Here is a 20,036-nt window from a genome sequence, read left to right on the forward strand (position 1 = left end):
CGAATTGACTTGAGCACTTGTTGACTTTAGCATCGGAGTTTCTACTTTGTTTTGCAGGTCCTCTTCACGGTTTCCGAAGCTAGCTGTCCAGTTCATCCGTGCCGAACTGAAGCTCAGAGTCCTAGTCATATTTTTGGTTAAACATATTTTAACTAGTTAATTAAAACATCTTATCATCGATCAAAAAGTGGGAGGTTTGAAACCTCACCTTCCCAGCATGGTTGATTAAAAAAAAAATATTTGTCATGTTGCATATTTGTTATTGATCTTCATTAACAATAAAAGATGGTCTACTAAAATTTAAATTTAATCAAATGATATGAGAAAATTATTAAAACTTTTAAAAGTGTAGAAACAAAGTTAAAACTAAACGTTTTTTTAGTATAATATGTGGGGTTGGGGTTCAAACTCACAAGTTGGAAATATATGTCAATTATCGCTGAGTTATACTCGCTTTGACAAATTAAAAATAAACTTAAAGCAGTGTAATTCAACTTTTATTATTTTTATTTATTTAAGTAAGTCGTTCAAAACTATTTTCTTTCGTTTAACTTGTGAGTAATTTAAAGCGTCAATGAAGATTTTTTAAATTTTTAGCTAATATTTAGGTATATATATATATATATATATATATATATTATATCAAATAAAAAACTAGAGATTCAATTTTTATTATATATATATAATAAGAACATCATTGGTTCATGTTCGCATATATTGGTTGAATTGAATGTGAATATACTTGATCAAAAATTCCATAATATTTATAAAATGTTTGAACCAATTTTATATATACTTCCGCCACTTAGATATAAAATAACTTTGTTGATAACTTAATCTATTTCAAAACTATTTATAATATATTATAAAGTCAAAATCTTCAAGAAGCATTTTTGAACTTATTACGTCGTTGACGATTAGTTTTCAAATAATTATAAATTATTTTAACCTTAAACATATCTCTTCAATTATTACTCTAAAATATATATCTCTTTTTAATTATTTTTTACAATTTAAAATATGTGAGACATGAATTGAATTTGTTGGATGATGTATGACGACATATAAAAAATGTTGGAGTAAGGGTGATACTTGAAGTCCAAAGTATAACACTATGGATATCATGTCAAAAAAAAAAAAAAAACAATACGGATATATTTAGTCCGAGCTATTCCTCGACCTAAAAGTTCAATGTATTACTCCGACCAAATCTTAGACAATAATTGTCTCATAACCGCTCAATTCTCTACTACCATAACTGCTTAATCTATGCGTCGATAATCACAAAATGTGTAAAGTAGTTGAATAACGATTTCCTCCATTGAACGCTTATCAATACTTGAATTTCACTTTTCAACAAGTACACAAAATCGATTGCTCAACTTGAAACTAAATAGATCGGATTGAGCCTGACTTACTCTTTTGGGTATTCAATCTTTATTTTACAAGTCTTTTTAACTTACTCACGGTTATCAAGAGCAGTCGTATTTTAGTTGAAATTTTGGAATAGATTAAGTTGTTGAAATTTTTTAATAGATTAACTTATAAGTAGAGGTTATATATAATTTGACAAATTGAGTTATATCAAGTTGTAAATTAATTAATAATTTTTTGCTAATTCATTAAAATAATACTACTTTCTAACGCAATGAAATTCAGTTGGCTAAATTTAGCTTTTCTAGATATTATGTATTAATTTAAAAATCATTATATCTTTCTATAAAATAAAATATGAAATGACAGATTTGGAGGATTATTTCACAATAATAATAAAATGTAACTTTTGTTTATGTTATTAACTTTTTACTTAAAAAAAACGGATAAAAAAAGCTTTTTACTGAAAAAAAAAGTGATAGATCATAAATAATTATAGATTTAAATATTGTTTCGATCTCTACACTAACTTAATTTTATTCATTTTAGTTCTTATATTTTTAAAGTATCTATTTTAATGATTGGTTAAGAAATTTTATCATTTTATCTTTATTGAATATTTGGCAACTAAGAGAAAAAAATGTAAAAGAAAGGGCAAAATGCATTTTTGGTTCCTGAGGTTTGAGGTAGATGTCTACTAAATGAACACTTTTGATCCCTGAAGTTTGAGATAGGTGTCTAATTGGTCCCTAAAGTTTCAAAATTAACACTTTTGGTCCTTGAGGTTTAAAGTAGGTGTCAACCTGGTCCCTGAAGTTTTAAAATGAATACTTTTGGTCCCGAAGTTAGAGAAATAGTTCTAAATGGTCCCTGATTTTTTTACTGTTAATTATTTAATATTAAAATAACGTTGCAAATTAAAATTAAATTGTTTATTGTAGTTGCTGATGTGGCAAATTATATTAATTAAATAATATATATCGTCGTTGACTATTCAGACTCCACATAATCATTTAATTACAATTTGCAATGTCATTTTAATATTAATTAATTAATAGTAAAAAAATTAGGGACCATTTAAAACTATTTCTCAAACTTCAGGAACCAAAAGCGTTAATTTTAAAACTTCACAGACTAAGTTGACACCTACCTTAAACCTCAAGGACCAAAAGTGTTAATTTTGAGGAACAATTAGACACCTATTTCAGACCTCAGGGATCAAAAGTATTCATTTTGAAACTTTAGAGACCAACTAGACGTCTACGTTGGAACTAAAAATGTATTTTGAAAAAAAAAATGTTTTATAAAAATAATGAACTCGAGACACGTATTTTTTGTAAATATATATTTTTACATATTTTTTTTAGAGAGAAGGTGTTGGAATTTATTGCACTGCGTGAAAGAAATTGGCGCAATTCTTGATATCCCATCAACAATAAGTGAAGTAGTTGGGCGGGTATTATCGTGATTCGAGCAAATATATTAACGAATTATTGGCAAATTTTAGTTTAGTTTGATTTTTATATTTTTAAAATATCCATTTTGATGTTTATATTTTTAACTTCATTCATTTGAATTTCTATGTTTTCGAAATATTTTTTTTAAAAGTAACTATTTTGATAATTTTATTTTTTTTATCTCATTTTGTTCTATTAAAATTTTAGCATGACAGTTCTCTCACTAAATTTTGTAGTTATAAATTTATATTATAGGTTTCTATTATGTATAAAACTTGTGTTAAAAAATTAACAAATATAGACCAAAATAGTTACTTTTAAAAAATACAGGAATAAAAACAAATGGTTTGAAAGTACAGGAACTAAGATGAACAAGTGTAGGAACTTGAATGAACATTTTAAGAGTACAGTGTCCAAAATGAACAAAAGTTAGAAGTAAGAATGCAGATTAAAATAATATTTAAATCTATAGTCAAATATTTTAAGGTTAAGAACACCTAAGGAAGATCAATTTGAATATCAATATAAGTATAACTCAAGTGGGCAAGATAATTATTATTATTCAAAAGTTCATTGATTAGATCTTCCATTATTGCCATTATTGAACTCAAAAAACGAAAAACGCCCAAGACGAAGCGAAAAAAGAAAGAAAAGGGATGATCATCCTCTTTACTTCTTCCTAAATCAGGGGAAAAAACTATATGATAAAATAAAGATTTTAATATCTGCTCTTTAATCTGCCTAATTTCTAAATTTTCATAACCAAAGTGTTGTATAAATAAAAATTTATAATGTAAAATTTTCCCACTCCTTATAAATATGGTTATAGAACATTATTAAACCAATGAAATTTCTTCTTATATTGGTGTATACATATTAATCTCTGTGGGCTTATTCATTGTATGGAAGGAGTTGAGTAGTTTCTTTTTTTACTTCTTTTCCCTTTTTCACTAACCATTATGCCATTGACTTTCTATAATGTGGAGAAGTAAACTACATATATGTAATATAAAGAGACTATTTTGTGTAGCCATGCCATTAATTACTTTTCAAAAGATAATGAAATGTTTATAATTTCTCTTATACATAAGCCCATGGTTTTTTGTTTTATGTTTTCTAGAAGTTAATACCGTTTGAAAGTTATATAATATAATTTGAAAAATGGCCCAATTTTTTAGGGATTAGTTGCTTTCTGCCTTATGACCAAAAAAAATAAAATTTAGAGACCGAATTGGATATGAAACTCAAAATTTTCAAACATCAAAATGCTATTTTCTCTGTGACACTGTGTTGGATGATGAATATATATCATTCCCTTTATAATAACTAGTTCAATACCACGTGCAAATACACAGAATATTTTCAATCTAACTTCATATTATAATTAAAATTATTAAAAAAGATCTTTAAATTATATTATTGGAAAATGAGTAGACAAAAAAGTTATCTATTCAAACTTTTCAGATTTCATACAAATTATTGTTGATAATTCATTTATTAATTTACTATTTATAATTAATTAAATACTTTTTGTCCTTACACGGATTTTTTTTCAACAAAATCAACATGAGCTCGTAATGGATCAATACATTATTATTATTTTCTAAAAAAACATTCTAAATACATGAAACACTAATTATAAAAGAACAATAAAAAACAATAAATAGTAACAAAAAAAAATCAAACTTTAGCTATACACTGATCTAAAATATGCTCGTGCTTGACAATCACTATTATTTAACCTCATAAATTATGGAATGATAACGTCGCAAACCTTGGATTCAAGATATATATTCGACATAGGTATTCTCTGCAATTTGATGAGTATGTCACCAACATGATTTTGAGATTGAATAAAACATTTGAGAGCAATGTTTTGAGAGAATTAAGTGTTGTGAAAAAATAGTGAAAAAAAGTATGCTTTTATAGTAGTAGGAGATAAAACGTTACAAAATTTTTGAAATTCTAATATGAATTGTAATTAAATAAAAAATTTTAATTTTATGGTGTAGAAAACCTTTTGTATTCTAACCGTTTGCATTCTAACATTGGTTAGATCATATACATTATTATTATTGATAATTAATAATTAATAATTAATATAATATTTATAATAAATTATTGATGGTATAATTTGCAAATTAATAAATTAAGGAAGGGACAAAAACGTCCAAAAATGTTTTTCCGATATCCTTCCATTTTAATATAGTATAGATTTATATCATTCCCTTTGTAATAATATAGATGATTATTATTAATGAGAATTTGTTTAGTACATTTGGTGCGATATGGATTTGAACTCACAATCTTTTGGTCAGAAATAAGTATTTTAATCAGTTGAGTTATGCTCAGTTTAACGGGTAAATGAAAATTAAGGAAGTATTATACATGAAAGAAAAATGATGTACCTACAAAATTATTCAAATTGTGAAATCAAAATTAGGTAAAAGTTGTTAATTATTGTTGATTAGTTGTATCAATCTTAAATAAGTTGGTATAGATTATAATAATTTTTTTGTACTAAATTGAAAGTATATGTTAATTACCATTAAGTTATGCTCATTTTCACGATCTATATGTTGTTATAACTTAATGGTTACACTTTGACATTCTATATGTTGTTATAACTTAATAGTTATCCTTTATTTATTATATATATTTCACAATCTTTGTTCCCTGTTATCTAAATTAATGAGAACTTTCCTCATTGTGAGTATTTAATAACTTTCACCTGCACACGTGTAATTACAATAGGTTCTATTATATTTTTCTAAGTATATCTTATGTTCAATTACCTATTCATCTCTTGTACTTTAAACTTTGCAGCTACTTAATTAGTTTTTAAATTAAAAAAACCAGTTACATTTCTTCGTAGAAAATTATCCAAATAGACCATATAATTATCCAAATGATGTTTCTTGTTTTCAGATTCATTCAATCAAATGAAGTAAGTGAATATAATCTGTTTTGACATATTTGTTTTTAAAACTAACTTATGTGGTTCAAACTGAGTAAAAATTATAAAAACTATATTTTTTATATTTTCACTATTTTCAGATGTTAAATTTAAAACTTCTAAAATGCAGAATAAAAAAAAAAACGTGACAAATATATTATTTCAGATTATAAACTCAGCGTTAAAATTTAGTTTATTAAATATAATATATTGTAACTTATATAATATTGTAGTTCTACAAAATCTATAACATATAGGTTAATAAATTAATTAATATTATTTTAGGTTAAACTAAATATTTATTTGGTAATTACCACTAGTTAGTAAATAAATTATTAAATACTCCAGACAACTTTTTAAATTGAGATTAAATTTCTAAATCTACCACCAAACAAATATCCTAAAATAATGAATACAACTTTGATTTTTATTGAATCATTTATTTTTAAATTTACCCTTTTCACATCACCAACCAAACGCACCTAAATTTTTATTTAATTCTCAAATTGATTCTTAATACTTTAAAATTCTCAATTTTACTTTTAATGTATTAAAAATTTTCAATTAGGTCTTATTGTTAAAAAATTATTATATGCTACTTGAGATGCTATTTAACACATGAATTCCAACCCACCAATTAAGAAAACAATATGATTCACTCATTAATGAAATCCACTCTTTCCACGTGACAAATTCAAATAGCATGACCATATGTCAAATATATTGATAAAAAATATGATAGGAGACCTTAGGAAGTTGCAGATAAAAACCCTTCCATCAAAGAATCCCAACTATCAAAACCTAAAACCCCAATTTGGCACAATCTCAAGAAAGAGATTAGATTATGGATTATCTTGTTGGTCTTAGGTAAAGTGAACTAGCTCCCTACTCAAGGCGTTGAACTCTTCATAAAAAAAAGGTCAATCAAATCCAACTTGAATGTTTCAACTTGCGACCAAGATCAAGAATTACAAACAACGGTAATTGCCATAGAATTCATTCTAAGAAAAACTAAAATTCATCCATATGTTCACAAAATTAAATCCTTAATCTCGAAAGGAAGTTAAAAAACTATATTACCCCAAATTAAGTGACATAATAAATTTAAAAAATAAGTGTCTAAGAAAATAATACCTCAAACCCAACATGGACCAAAAATAACAAAATTAAAAAATAGTAAAAATCTATTGATATAAAGTTTCACCATCGCCTTCTTCTACCTTCATATACTACTCCATCTACGAGTTAACTATTGTTTGGATTTGGAAATCGCTAGTTGTAATTATTTGGCTTTTAAACGAGTGATTGGTTATGGAGTCATACCTTAATAACTCATTAATTTTTCGTTACCAAAAGTTTAATACATTTTTTTTTTTTTTGGTGACATAGTTGAGAATTATAATACATCAAAATTAAAGTTTAAAGGAGCAAATTAAAACAAAAAAGAAAATAAAAAGTGGTCTGTGTACAGTTTTCCCATCCCGCTTGATGCGATGGAAGAGGATGCGTGGCCATCTTTCAGATAACGATCTTCTTCCTGTTCCTCGCGGGAGAAGGGGCATCGCATCGAAAATGGCGAAGTTCTCGGTTGGTGGAGAAGACGACGGCGAAGACGGCGGCCCAAGTAGTCCTACGGGGAAGAGGAGGAGGCCCTCTTCTCGAATCAACGCCACAGTTGATTATCCCCACCAGAATGAACCACGCGAGGCCTTCGATTCCGACAAGGAACAAACTGAGACCGAGGAATTAGACCAGAGGAAGCGACATCGGATTCATGAAATACACCAACAAGTGCCAGAGGGCGCTACTAAAAAGGCACTGTGGTCGGTTACGTCCTGTTCCAAAACCCTAAAGACAAACGGCGGCGGCTCTGTTCCGATGTTCTTGATTGACCCAGAAGTGTTGGATTGCTCCATTTGCTGCGAACCCTTGACCGTCCCCATCTTCCAGGTCCGCTCTCCTCAATCTCTCCATACTTCTGTTTGTAATTTTGTCCTACACTTTACTTCGATTCCCAGTTGACCTTTTAGTTCGTTGATCCTGTATATGTATAGGGGTGTTCAAAAGATCAGATGGATTTGAAAATTTTGATTAATTAACTTATAGGGTATGTGTTGGGTTCGGTTTAGTTCGTTGGGCAGATATGAGGGGGCTGCTCTCTTAAGTTCGGTATTTAGTATATTCAAGAGCATGGAAAAATTGAGGTTATATTTGGAGCAATTGAGGAAAATTGTGGGGTTTTGTTCAGTGTGCTACGAAAACTACTAGCATGCTCGATTATTTAGAAGCATGTTTAGAGATTAGGGGTAATTTTTGTGGGTTTATTCTGGCCAGTATTGAGATTGAACATCCGAGAGAAGGGAGATTTGTGGTGCAAGTCGTGGTCGGCCATTCCTCAAGACTTTTGGCTATTCTAGTAGAGTGCAAAATGTCCGTAGAAGTTATTTGGATGAGGTTGCATAGATTAGAATGCCTGTAAAAATTCAGTAGTGTGGCTCGGTTTGGAAACAAATTGGAAGCTTTGCTGTTCATGGGTCTTTCCTTTGGCTCTAAATCATACTAAATAGGATCCTTCCTCGTGCCAATTGATGTATGAAAGTATTTGTATTCAGTATGAATAAGGATCTCCTCAGCTTCAATGTGTACTGAGACCACCTATAACTTCTTTAGTATGTTGAATATCTTGATCAGCTATCTCATTTTACTTCCTTATAATGTAATAGAAATCTCAAATCCCATGATGGCCACCTACCTTAGGAATTAGTAATTCCTATGTGTTTTCCGGCACCAAATATTGTAGGATCAGGCACTTGTCCCGTGAGATTAGTCGAAGTGCGCGTAAGCTGGTCCAGACACTCACGTATATCAAATAAAAAAAAAGGAATAGAAATCAGAATGCCAATCCCAGAACATTTGATCTTGGTAAAGATGACTGCCTTTTTTCTTGTGGACACTTGGAGTTCTCATTAAGTTTTTGAGTTGCAATAAGGGAAACAGAGCTTCTTAGTCAAATTTCGCCCTCTTCCATGAAGATAGATTTTTAATTAAAGGGAGGGGGCATGTTTGACCTCTTAGTCAAATTTCCCCCTCTTCAATGAAGTTAGATTCTTAGTAAAATGTTTTTAATGTAGCACGATCTTTCTACCCAAAGTTTTTTTTTTTCTTTAGAAATCCAATGGCGAGTTTGTAGTTTTTCTCTTCAATTTTATTTTTTCTTTATTTGGATGTATAGTTCATCACTTCATCATGTCTGAATTTAATTTTGCTCTTAAACGCCAGTAATATGCTAGTGTGCATGAAAAGTAAATATGACATATTTCATTTATATCGACAATGAAGCTATGACTGTTCGAGTAGATCGAATATCTACTGAGAAGCATAAAATCACATGGACTGATTATGTGAATTGTAGACATCATTATCTAACAATTGTCTGTTTTGTTCAGTCATATCACATATCAACATTGTCCCGACATAACAGTATTTTTATTGATTTCATGGAATTCAGTGTGAGAATGGGCATATTGCATGTTCTTCCTGCTGCAACAAACTTAAGAATAAATGTGCATCCTGCTCTTGGCCTATTGGCTATAATCGTTGTCGAGCCGTTGAGAAGGTTCTTGAATCGATTAAATTACCGTGCAAACAATCACAGTATGGATGCAAGGAGATGGTTAGTTATGGTAATGAAAGTGAGCATGAGAAGACATGCCTATATGCCCCTTGTTTATGCCCCCTTTCTGATTGCAACTTTACGGCCTCATCTAAGCAGTTATCACTACATTTCAGCAGTAAACACAAAAACTCTGCTACCAACTTCCAGTTCAGTTCCAGCTTCACCATTTGCTTAAAAACTGATGACAGTTACCACATTCTTCAAGAACAGGATGATGGTATTCTTTTTATTCTCAGCAATAGTTTTGAACATCTGGGAAGTGCTGTTAAAGTTTGTTGCCTTAGGCCTAATTTTTTGAAGGAAGCATTTACTTATGATCTAAAGGCAGAAACTCAGGATCTCTCCCTCTTTTTACATTCTTCCATGAAGAACATTAAGTCGTCATCCGATTGCTGCCACTCAACGAGGTTCCTTTTGATTCCAAGTGATTTATTCGACTCTCGTGGCCAGATCAAGTTGGATATATGCATATGGAGAGACGGTTCGTCCCCGGTATGCATAGATGAAAGGCAGGGGTGAGTCAAAACGGATATATTGTGTTGTTTGTATGAATTTGTATATAAATTTGTGCATCAGTGTTAATATTGTATATATCATGGAAAACAAGGTCATCTTAAAAGCTCATTTATGCTGTATAGTTTGTATATATAAGTCCTCCATTTCCTTGGTTTATTTATGAACTCTTTTAGATGGAAAACTTTTCCATGGCCCAATAATGAGAACTCCTTTGTATATTTATTTAAGTTCTTTTGATTTTTTGTTCATCTGCATCTTCGTTTGAGAAAATAGTTTAAGAGAACATGTGTGGAACAAACAGAACTCTTTTTAGTGGGGATAAGATTCAAATTCATGATTTTTAGTAGGAATAAGTGTTTTAATTCGTTGAGCAAGTAAATTGGATAGAAAAAGCAAATTTGATTTATTATAGAAAATAAATTTACCTTATATGTATTTTAGAAATAAACTTTGACATTTGAATGTGTAACTTTATATTTTAATATATTTATTATATAATATATTCTCAAATTAAGAAATAGTATCTTTTCTAAAACATAGATTTTAAAAAAAATTATTAGTTATCGATTTACTCTAATAATGATAATCAATATATTACTTATTTTATCAAATGATTATTAATTAATATAATAGCCCAACTTATATATTGACTATTTATTAAAAAAAAAATCTTATTATTGGCTATATTCTTGATCAAAAAGTTGGATTTAAATTACTAAACTTATAACGAGAGATTAAGTTAATAATTTAATCAAGATTTCTCGGTGAGGGATTCAATTAAAAATATAGAGGTATACTTTTCAAATATGGTTTTAGTAGCATATTTAAAAAATGAATTTTAATTTATAAAATTATGCCACGTGTATTTAATAATATATTTTTAAATTAGCAATGTGTTACCATCTAGTTCCATCTAAAGCAATATTAATTTATTTAATAACATATATTTTGTAAATTTTATAGAACAATTATTTTACAATATTATATGATTTATAATATATTATATTTTAATTTTAACACAAATAAAATGAGGGTATAGAATAAATAATATATTTATCAAAATTTTTAATTTCTGAATGTAATTCTACATTTTCATCAAACAGAATAAGAAAAAAATGAAATCACCATAGAAAACGAGAAAAGCTCAAAGCGTTTCTAATTCTCGGCTTCAATTATTTGATTTCACCGTCTACTTCAACGCGCAGGTTTATTACTATTTACCATCACTTTCTTCATGGATTTTATTATATATATCTATATTTCGAAATCAACAACTTCCAGTTCCAGCTACTCTTCAATATTCTGTTTCCTTCGTTTTAAATCATAATTTGCGTATAAGAACATCGTTAATTTCCTTGCAATTGATACCCGTTTCGCTTAATTTGATATAATTCAAATATTTCGCGCAATTAAGAGTTATGATCATCGATGTAGAGTCTCGATTGCATAAATTTATGAACATCTTATTTTTAATTCAACTGCATTGGGGAACAACAAATATCTGCGTTTTGGATTTTTGGAGGACTGGTTCTTTATATTTCTGAATTCTCTCTCTGTTTTCCTTCCTTTTACTGTTTGCGCTTTACTTCTTTGTTTTAACTTTTAGGGATTGGCATTCCATTTGTATATCAAACAAATTGGGAACTAAGAAACACTTCTATAATTTTTGAGGCAAAACACTTTGTTGGAACTCAGATCAACTTTGATATAGGGTGTATTTGTATTTGGAAGTGATGGTAACTGAAACAATAGATTTAAGGAGGAGTGATTTTCCACTTTAAAAATTAATTTAAAGGAACATCATCCATGATTAAAAGTGATTTTGGCCATGTCAGGAGTGATAACTAATTTCATTTTGATTAGAGGCATGCAAATATTCCAAATCCAAGTTTTCGTTTGAATTCTTCTCTTATCATCAAAGTTCAAAATTTTATGAGCCTGTGAAACCAGATTAAAATTGAATTTGTTATTGGGTACAATCTTATTTTTCCAATCAAGAGTGGTTCTAGTCAGTAGTCACCCTCTCTTCGCAGTATATGAAGGACCTCTATGGTTAGTGTGGTAAAATATCACACCATTGTACTTTGTGGTCTTTACTTTCTTGTTCTTGTGATAATGAGATTTGGTTTATGAGTTGAAATTCTTTTATAACTGCATTTCACTGCACTGAAGTTTGCACGCCACACACTGCCTAGTCTTCATGTAGCTTTTGTGACTTTACTGAATGTTATGCTTAGTAAAGCATTATGTAGACCTTTGTTTATGCTTCATTTAAGTTTCAGTTCCTGGTTTAGCCCTTCTCTTTGGAATTTGCTCCCTTCAATTTCTCTTGGTATACTATTCTTCTGAACTACTGGTACAAATAACTTTGTAATCCATTGCAGTTGCTGATCCTTGGTTAATCAAGGAAGTTGTACAATGGGGGATAATGTTGAAGAGCTTAACGTCTTTGTGGAGGCAAAAAGATCCATGCCATCATCTCAAGAACAGGTTTGGCTTCTTGCTGAATTATAGCTTAGATTGCATAATGGGAAAGCTCCTGTTTAAAGTATTATGACAATTTGAGTAATTTCATGAAGTTATTTATGTTGGAATGTCAAGAAAAAGTACTGAGGAATCACCCCTATTATAGTGGAACAAGCAAAGGAACCAATTTTACAATTAAATTGATGGTAACCATCGTCATTGGTCTAAAGAGGCTATGAGTAATTGCTAGGGAACAAGTTCAATTTCCATGATGTTCACCTGTCTTGGGATTTAGGAATTAGTAATTCTTATGTATTTTCCGACACCAAATTTTATAGAGTTAAACGGTTGTTCCATGAGATTAGTTGAGGATAAACTGATCCGGACGCTCACGAATATAAAAAACGATTAAATTGATGATGCTTTTGTTGGACCAAGCAGAGTAACCAATCTGATTAATGAAAAGGTTGCAAAAGATCTTTGTTAGTACTGACGTAACTAAGGAAGTATACTTTGGATAGTTAAGGGAAATAGAGTACAGATTTTGTAGGCTAGATTTTTTATAGGCAAGCTCTCTAGTCTGCCATCACCATTCATGTCCGTAGGTATTATTTTTGCTTATGAAATACTTTCCATAATTCTTTTGTTGTGTGATTATTCATCTGGTTTGTATGCTTAAGGCTGTTTGTTTGTTATCAGTCAATGGCTCCCTGTACAGAGATTCCAGTGAACCTTTTTCATCCTAACAGAGACTCACTCGGCATGATTTTAGGGTTTACTATTTTGTGTCCAAATAGCTGAAGAGTAGTCTTTGGGACTTTGGAGAGCGACTTGTCCCGTGATCGGCTCCCGAAACAAAACGACGTGCCATCCTTGACTGAGTGTTCACCAGATATGGAGCAAAACAAGCAAAGCTTCTCTCATACTCATACACGCTCATGTTGCCTTGTTTTAAGTTCAGGAACTCCTTCTCTTTCTCAACCCTGACAGCCTCGGGGTAATACCCATCCAAAAACATACCCTTGAATTGTTCCCATGAAATACGCGTCTCCGCATCATCATCATCTCGTGCCTGTGCCTGCCCAACTAACTATATATATTATACTTTACACGAATTTATAACACAAAATAGTATACTTTTGAGAATTTCAAACTATTTCGACCACACAATCCATTGTCCTTTTCTAACTTAGCATAAAGTTTATTTTAATTAATTAATAAATATAGATTTCGTGGTTCTTTTCTAAGTTATTACTAATATTCCTGTGGCTAAATTACTAGTTTGATGCTTGTGGCTTCAACTTAATTGTTATTTGATCTTTATATTCCTGGTTATATAAATCATCTCTCTATTGGATTGGGGACACCTTTCTATCCATCCATATGATAATGAATGGGTATTTTTTAATTTGATGGGTTGTGTTTGTTGATTGAATTATGATTTACATCTACGTGAAAATTTGGAGGAAGATTATTGTAAATTTTGAAATCGGTAAAATGTATGTTCAGGGTTGAGATGATGATTTTTGAATTGTGATATTTAACTAGGACCAAATTAAAACTAAGCTAATCATTTAACCCACTTATATCCACTTAATATATTTTTATTTAGATTTCTAATATAACATGCCATTTTTTATGCCTCGTTCTATGTTTAAAAATAATTATAGTATTTTTCCTACGTGCATGGAAGTGCTTCTTTCAAAGCACTATTTTCCTTTATTTTATATTTTAATAAGCTGAAGTTGATTGTTTCAGAGACCCATTTGATTTTTGTGTTTTGTTATTTATTTATAAAATTTAAGCTTGTTAATTAAATATTTATTTGGTTTTTCTATCTCTTAGAAATACTTTTCAATAGCAGTAACTTCTAAGTCAATTAAAGTTGGTTGAATGTTGCTTTGGTTTGAAGTTTGAACGAGTAGAAGTAATTAACAATTAATTAAAATTTTTAACTTAAAGTATTGAATCCGTTAATTTTGAAATGTTTAAAATTGAATGTACTAGAGAACAAGCTAAGGGTCAAAAACAATACACACACACTTTCCGTAGATCAAGATGCATGAATAAGACCAGCCGTACGTTAAAACAATTAATTTTTTAAATTTTATTTTTGGGGTAATTATATAAAATAGTAATAATAAACTATAAAAAGTCCAACCGTTAAAGCATGGATTTTCATTTGGATGTTAGCTTATAATCCACATACTAACTCCAAAATCAAAATGGTTTATTTATAAAGTTACGCGTTAACCAATTGAGTATGCAAAATTAAAAAAAAAAAAAAAGTAACATTTTTTTTAAAAAAATTAATTCTGAGAATTTGGCCTTTCCTTGAAATATAAAATAGTTGTGTAATTCCAAACGGTTTGACCACCGAACAAATATATTCTTGTCTTGTTAATCCACCCCTCTTTATAACGCCCCAAGAGATCAAAAAACAACATTGTTTTCTCCTTGGAAATAAGCCCAAAAGAGAGAGAAAGTTTGCAAAATTGTGTGAAAAATTCAGAAAGATATAAGAAGCCACCCAGAAACATGGCTTGTTCTCTGTATGCATCAATATCAAAACCATGCGTTTTGGTTTTGCCTGTTTCTCGTCGTCGTTTGCAAATACGAGCTCAGAGTAACTTCAGAGATGAAGGTGACTTTCTGTATAAAATTTGTAACGATTTAGTTGACGATGTAGTAAAGAGTATTGAATTTTTTACGTTAAGAATTAAATTGTCATAAATTCTAAACTTGAGTTTTTGCAGAGAGGTTGAGTAGGATGGTAGATGGAAACTTGGGAGTTTTAAGAAAGAGAATGGAAGATGTGAAGATGAGGGAGAAACTTGAGAGATGTTTGAGTTGCAGAGCCAAAAATGGATGGAACTATACTTCCTCCTATGATTACAAACTCAAAAATCACAAACAATTCTCTCAGTTTCTTCACTTTTTATTACTAATTACTGCCTCTCTTGGTTTTACCTTTTTTACTGGTACTTTTTCCCTTTGTTTAGTTTCCTTTATTGTTCATTTCAACCATTAATTTATTATCAAGTTTGGTGGATTCTTTTTCCATGGTTATAATGTTCTCACTGAACTATCTGATCAGTTTGAATCTTCCTATGATCGGTTGCTGTACTCGAAAAGGGAAAAAAAAAATGTTTATTATGTCCATTTTTATTGTTAGACTTAATCGCAGTCATATGTAGATTTTCATAAATGAAGTCTAAAAACTGTAGACAAATTCTATCCGCAAAACATAGAAATGAAATAGAATAGAATAAGTAGCCATGTGTTGTAATGGTAATATGTTGAATTTCAAAGACATTTTTTATTTTGTGGATATTTCCGCCCTAAAATAATTTGAATATATCAAAAATCAAGTCCTCCTAATCAACAGCCTTTAAATTCTCTAATAAAAAAAGGGGAAAAAAGAAAAGAAAAGAGGGGGGCTTTAATTTCGCAGCATCTGTATTTATAGAAATATTTTAATTAAGTACGTTAACTACAGAAAAGACAGTTGTACTCCCAATTTCCTTTTCCCAATAATTATATATTTTCTTCTGACCATTATGTTCATTTAATGTTTCAATTTAATATTTTTTTAAATACCGAAAGTGTCCTTTAATGCTGTTCAAAAGTTCTCGGATCAAGATTTGAGAATGTCTTGGAAATGAAAAATGGGTTTTTTTTTCTTCTTTTTTATTTTGTTCGCCTCTTTTAAATTTTAATCTATTTAAGTGCATTTAAATTAATCAAATAAAATATTTGCAATTCTTTAGTTTGTTATGAAAATTTCCCAAGTGGATTATAAGAAAGAAGCACATAATATGATGTTAAAGCATATATAACAATTCAATTATGATTTTAACTCCTTGAAATGTTGTCCCTTTCTATTTTTGATAATTAATAAGTTTATTCTTTACATTTTTATACTTAGTTTCGAAACCTTCAAATACTATATTTTAACTTTCAATCTTGATATAAAAATCAATCTTCATATATCCGTTAATGTCACAGGGACGACCTAGTCTATTTTAAGACGAGATTATCTCTTCACATGCATCTTTTTTCACTATATGCATCTTAATAGTATGATATTTTAGTTATGTTTTCCTTTGCTCATCTTGCTTCCTTAAATTATTATAAAGCTCCCATTATTTTATAAAGTAGTTGGTAGTTTATCATATGATTATACAATTTCCATTGATTTAATTATACATGAATTTCTATGATATATATAAATTAGACCGCTAGAGATAACACAAATAAATTTGTATAAGTTTGTTTGTTCTGAAAATATTGGTAACCTTTCAAACTCACGTAATACTTCTCAAAGCATCATCTTCCTCCTCTTTAACGAGAAAGAAAAACGAAGAAAACAAGGAATGAAATTATGTGCATATTAAAACTTATATTCATTTCAAATAAAAATGATTACTTAAAGTATTTATATCCAAATAAGTTACTAGCTCACTAAATATCAGTTTAAAAAAAACAAAAAGAAAAACTCACTAACTATCGATGAACGCAATTAAACTTCAATTTTGACATTGTCAAAATCATTTCCCTTTCTATTGATCATATTTGGCAATTCAAAACTAGCATAATTCAACAATAATTAATATTTATCTCCAACCACGAGGTTGTGACTTCGATCCCCCCACCTTCACATGCTGTACTCGAAAAAGATGGAGTCATCTCTCGTCTCTTACTGACCTAAAACTCTAGTTCAAATAATTTTGAGGTTGATTTAACCTGTCTCATTCGTTATTAAAAATATAATAATAATAAACAATAGATTGCTATCCTGAAAAATCCCTCTTAACGGAGACCTTTGGAAAGTAAAAAATGGCATCGGCTCGAGAATAGGGCAGCAAAATACGAAAGCAAATGACTAAACTACCCATCATATTCCACAATAGACCAAATCGATGAAACGTAGAAAGCCGAGAAAGCATTATTAAGAATAAATGATAATTATTCCAATAACGTGGGGTTATGACTCACATGACATGACATGCAAAAGATTTGAATAATGTAAACACAAATGATTAATAAAAATACTAAAAAAAAATTGAAAGCTCTTAATTAATATATATATATATATGTTTCTGCATTTTTCTCAATATTTTTAATAAAGATGATGCAATAAGCAGTGCCAAAATGAGCTTATGAAAGCGAGATGAAAAAAATATCTAGTCCTACATAGGTGGAAAAATTTTGTTATACCATTTATTTTTTGTCCGATCAACAATATTTAAAAATATGTAAAATCTATGTAATAAAATAATAAATCACTTAGGAACGGTGCGAAAGATGATTTTTCTTTAAATTTATTCTATAACAACGGAGGATAATTTGTTAATTTAAATATTTGTTATAAATTTTATCAATATTTCTATTGATATTTTTATAAAATTGAGACCTTAACGATATTAACATTTAAAATCTTAGTTGAGAGTTGATGAAGACATGATTTTAGTCGAGAGACATGTAATCATCAACTCCACAGAAAGTCATGTGCACGTGCATCGACCCCCAAAGGATAAAGTTCATAAGCAAATTTGGATAAGTTGCTCGAAAAATTACTGAACGAAGTCATTAATGCAGTTGAACTTAATCTAAACGTTAAAATATGTACGTACAGTTGTATTTTATCCTTAATAGGTACTTTACGCCTTCAATTTGGAGAATAACCGTGAATTTAAATTCATGACAAGAACATTTATCGATACTTCATGTAAATACCTTGAAATTGAACGAGGGAGATACACAAACTTTGATTTTGAAAATTTGTGCACATTGAATTCTAATTTTGGGTGTTGTTTGGAGATCTATTGCTTTGATCGAATTTTTGGATTGAAGAGTATTAGAAAATTTTGTTGGTGGAATATAGGCATGCCCGTGGCCGTTGCCACCGCCGCAACGCAATAACCGAGTCGCTGTACAGCCTCGCGACGCGGCACGCCTATTATACAAATAACCGACAGTGACACCCGCCGCTGCCTTCATTTTACAGTCACGCAAAGCTCGGATGTCACCGCCGCCTTCCTTTTTCATTTTTTTCTTCTTATCAAAATCATGAATTTTTTCAAGAAGTTTGCCTAAACGACTATTTTTTTTAACTGATTCAACAATAATATTGCTCAATTTCAACAAGATTGAGAGTTTAACTTTCAACCACCACGATTTGTGCAATTTCCTGAAAAACTAACCGCTGCTAAAATATGGGTAAATGTTTGATAGTTAGGAGTGAAAGTAATTAAGGAAAAAAAAAAAAAGACTTCTACAAACAAAAATCTTTACCCATCTCTTGGATAATATTTGCAATGGGTTGACCTCAGTTTATGGATAGCACCAAAAGCTTCGCATGCTGAAATGTAATTTGACAAATTAAAACGCTCTTAATTTCAAGTTGCACCCAAAATCATTTCCATAAACTAAAATTTAATAAACCCAACAAATATATATATATATATATATATATATATATATATATATATATTATTGGTTTTCATAAAGATGGTATTTCTGTTTATTTAATTTATTTCGTGTGGCTCCACGCGGAATGAGCAATAATAATTGTCAACAACAACAACTGGGCTTCACTTTGGTTTGAAATTCAACCGATTCCTCATTTCCGAGTTCAACACTTTTCCAATGAAATCACATGATCTCATAATTCCACCTCTCTCTAATCTCTATATATAAAATTTCGAATCGTTCACAAATTAATTAAATCTTCTTCTTCTTCTTCAACAATAGTTAATTAATCATGGGGAATTACATCTCTTGTACACTTTCGACTCCAATTGGAGGGAAAAGCTCGAGCTCGGCGACGACGGCGGTGCTTTTTCCGAGCGGCGAAATTCGCCAATTTCACGAGCCGCTCAAGGCGGCGGAGCTGATGCTGGAGATGCCCAATTTCTTCGTCGTGAATTCCCAGTCGCTGCGCGTTGGCCGGAGATTCTCTGCTCTGGCGGCGGATGAGGACCTCGAGATGGCTAATTTGTACCTCATGTTTCCGATGAAGAAGCTCAATTCGGTGATCTCGGTTGCCGACATGGGGGCCATGTTCCTCGCCGCCGAGCGGGTCTCCGCCCGGAAGAAGCCCCCGGTCGCCGTCGTCATCGGCGGCGGAGGAGGAGGAGGATCTGTTAATGTCTCGGCAGAGGAATCGGAATCGGAAGGGAAGTTGAAATTGGATGATGTGGAGGAATTTTCTTCGCCGGAGATGAAGCATCGGAGGTCTATGTGCAGGTCCAGGAAGCCGTTATTGGAAACCATTGTTGAAGAGCCCATACTTTTGAGATAATGGCAAATTGGAAACTTGATCCTAAAAACTAATTTGTTCTTTATTTACATATGGTGTTCTTTCCTTTTCAAAATTACCAAAAGGAAAACCCATTTGTTCATTGATTTTTATGAAATGAAATTAGACATTGTTAATGTAGACTCTGGGATTTCATATGTTTAGAAGAGTGTATTTGTGTATGCCCAAACTCGTTGCATGTACAGTTATGTTCTTATTATTAGTAATGTTAAAAGAATGTTTTCGGTGAAAATTGTAAGCGATGCTGATTCGAACTCACGATCGTTT

General features: G+C 30.4%; 2 protein-coding genes across 3 annotated transcripts; both read left to right on the forward strand.

The window, feature by feature from the left end:
* The first annotated feature begins 7,226 nt into the window (after window positions 1-7,226).
* Window positions 7,227-10,206, forward strand: LOC111011997 (E3 ubiquitin-protein ligase SINA-like 7). Of its 2 annotated transcripts, none has more exons than XM_088123516.1 (2): window positions 7,227-7,737; window positions 9,234-9,780. In XM_088123516.1, the coding sequence occupies exons 1-2, from the start codon at window positions 7,276-7,278 to the stop codon at window positions 9,636-9,638; spliced, it is 867 nt and encodes a 288-aa protein (XP_087979642.1). In that variant the 5' UTR covers window positions 7,227-7,275; the 3' UTR covers window positions 9,639-9,780. The 2 variants fall into 2 exon arrangements, with proteins under 2 accessions (XP_087979642.1, XP_022141698.1); XM_022286006.2 differs by having other exon boundaries at window positions 7,230-7,737; window positions 9,296-10,206.
* Window positions 10,207-19,060: 8,854 nt separating this feature from the next.
* LOC111011969 (uncharacterized) lies at window positions 19,061-19,889 on the forward strand. Its single transcript, XM_022285974.2, has one exon. The coding sequence runs from the start codon at window positions 19,212-19,214 to the stop codon at window positions 19,749-19,751; it is 540 nt and encodes a 179-aa protein (XP_022141666.1). The 5' UTR covers window positions 19,061-19,211; the 3' UTR covers window positions 19,752-19,889.
* Window positions 19,890-20,036: the final 147 nt, after the last annotated feature.

Source organism: Momordica charantia, assembly GCF_013281855.1.
Source record: "Momordica charantia cultivar OHB3-1 chromosome 4 unlocalized genomic scaffold, Mcharantia_2.0 BLBB01000004.1, whole genome shotgun sequence".
Classification (NCBI taxonomy): Eukaryota; Viridiplantae; Streptophyta; class Magnoliopsida; order Cucurbitales; family Cucurbitaceae; genus Momordica; species Momordica charantia.

Excerpts from the sequence above, each read along its gene's own strand:
- LOC111011997 (XM_022286006.2), top strand. The coding sequence starts at position 7,276 with ATGCGATGGAAGAGGATGCGTGGCCATCTTTCAGATAACGATCTTCTT. Across the intron at positions 7,738-9,295 it reads TGACCGTCCCCATCTTCCAG|TGTGAGAATGGGCATATTGC; the intron begins GTCCGCTCTCCT and ends CATGGAATTCAG.
- LOC111011969 (XM_022285974.2), top strand. The coding sequence starts at position 19,212 with ATGGGGAATTACATCTCTTGTACACTTTCGACTCCAATTGGAGGGAAA.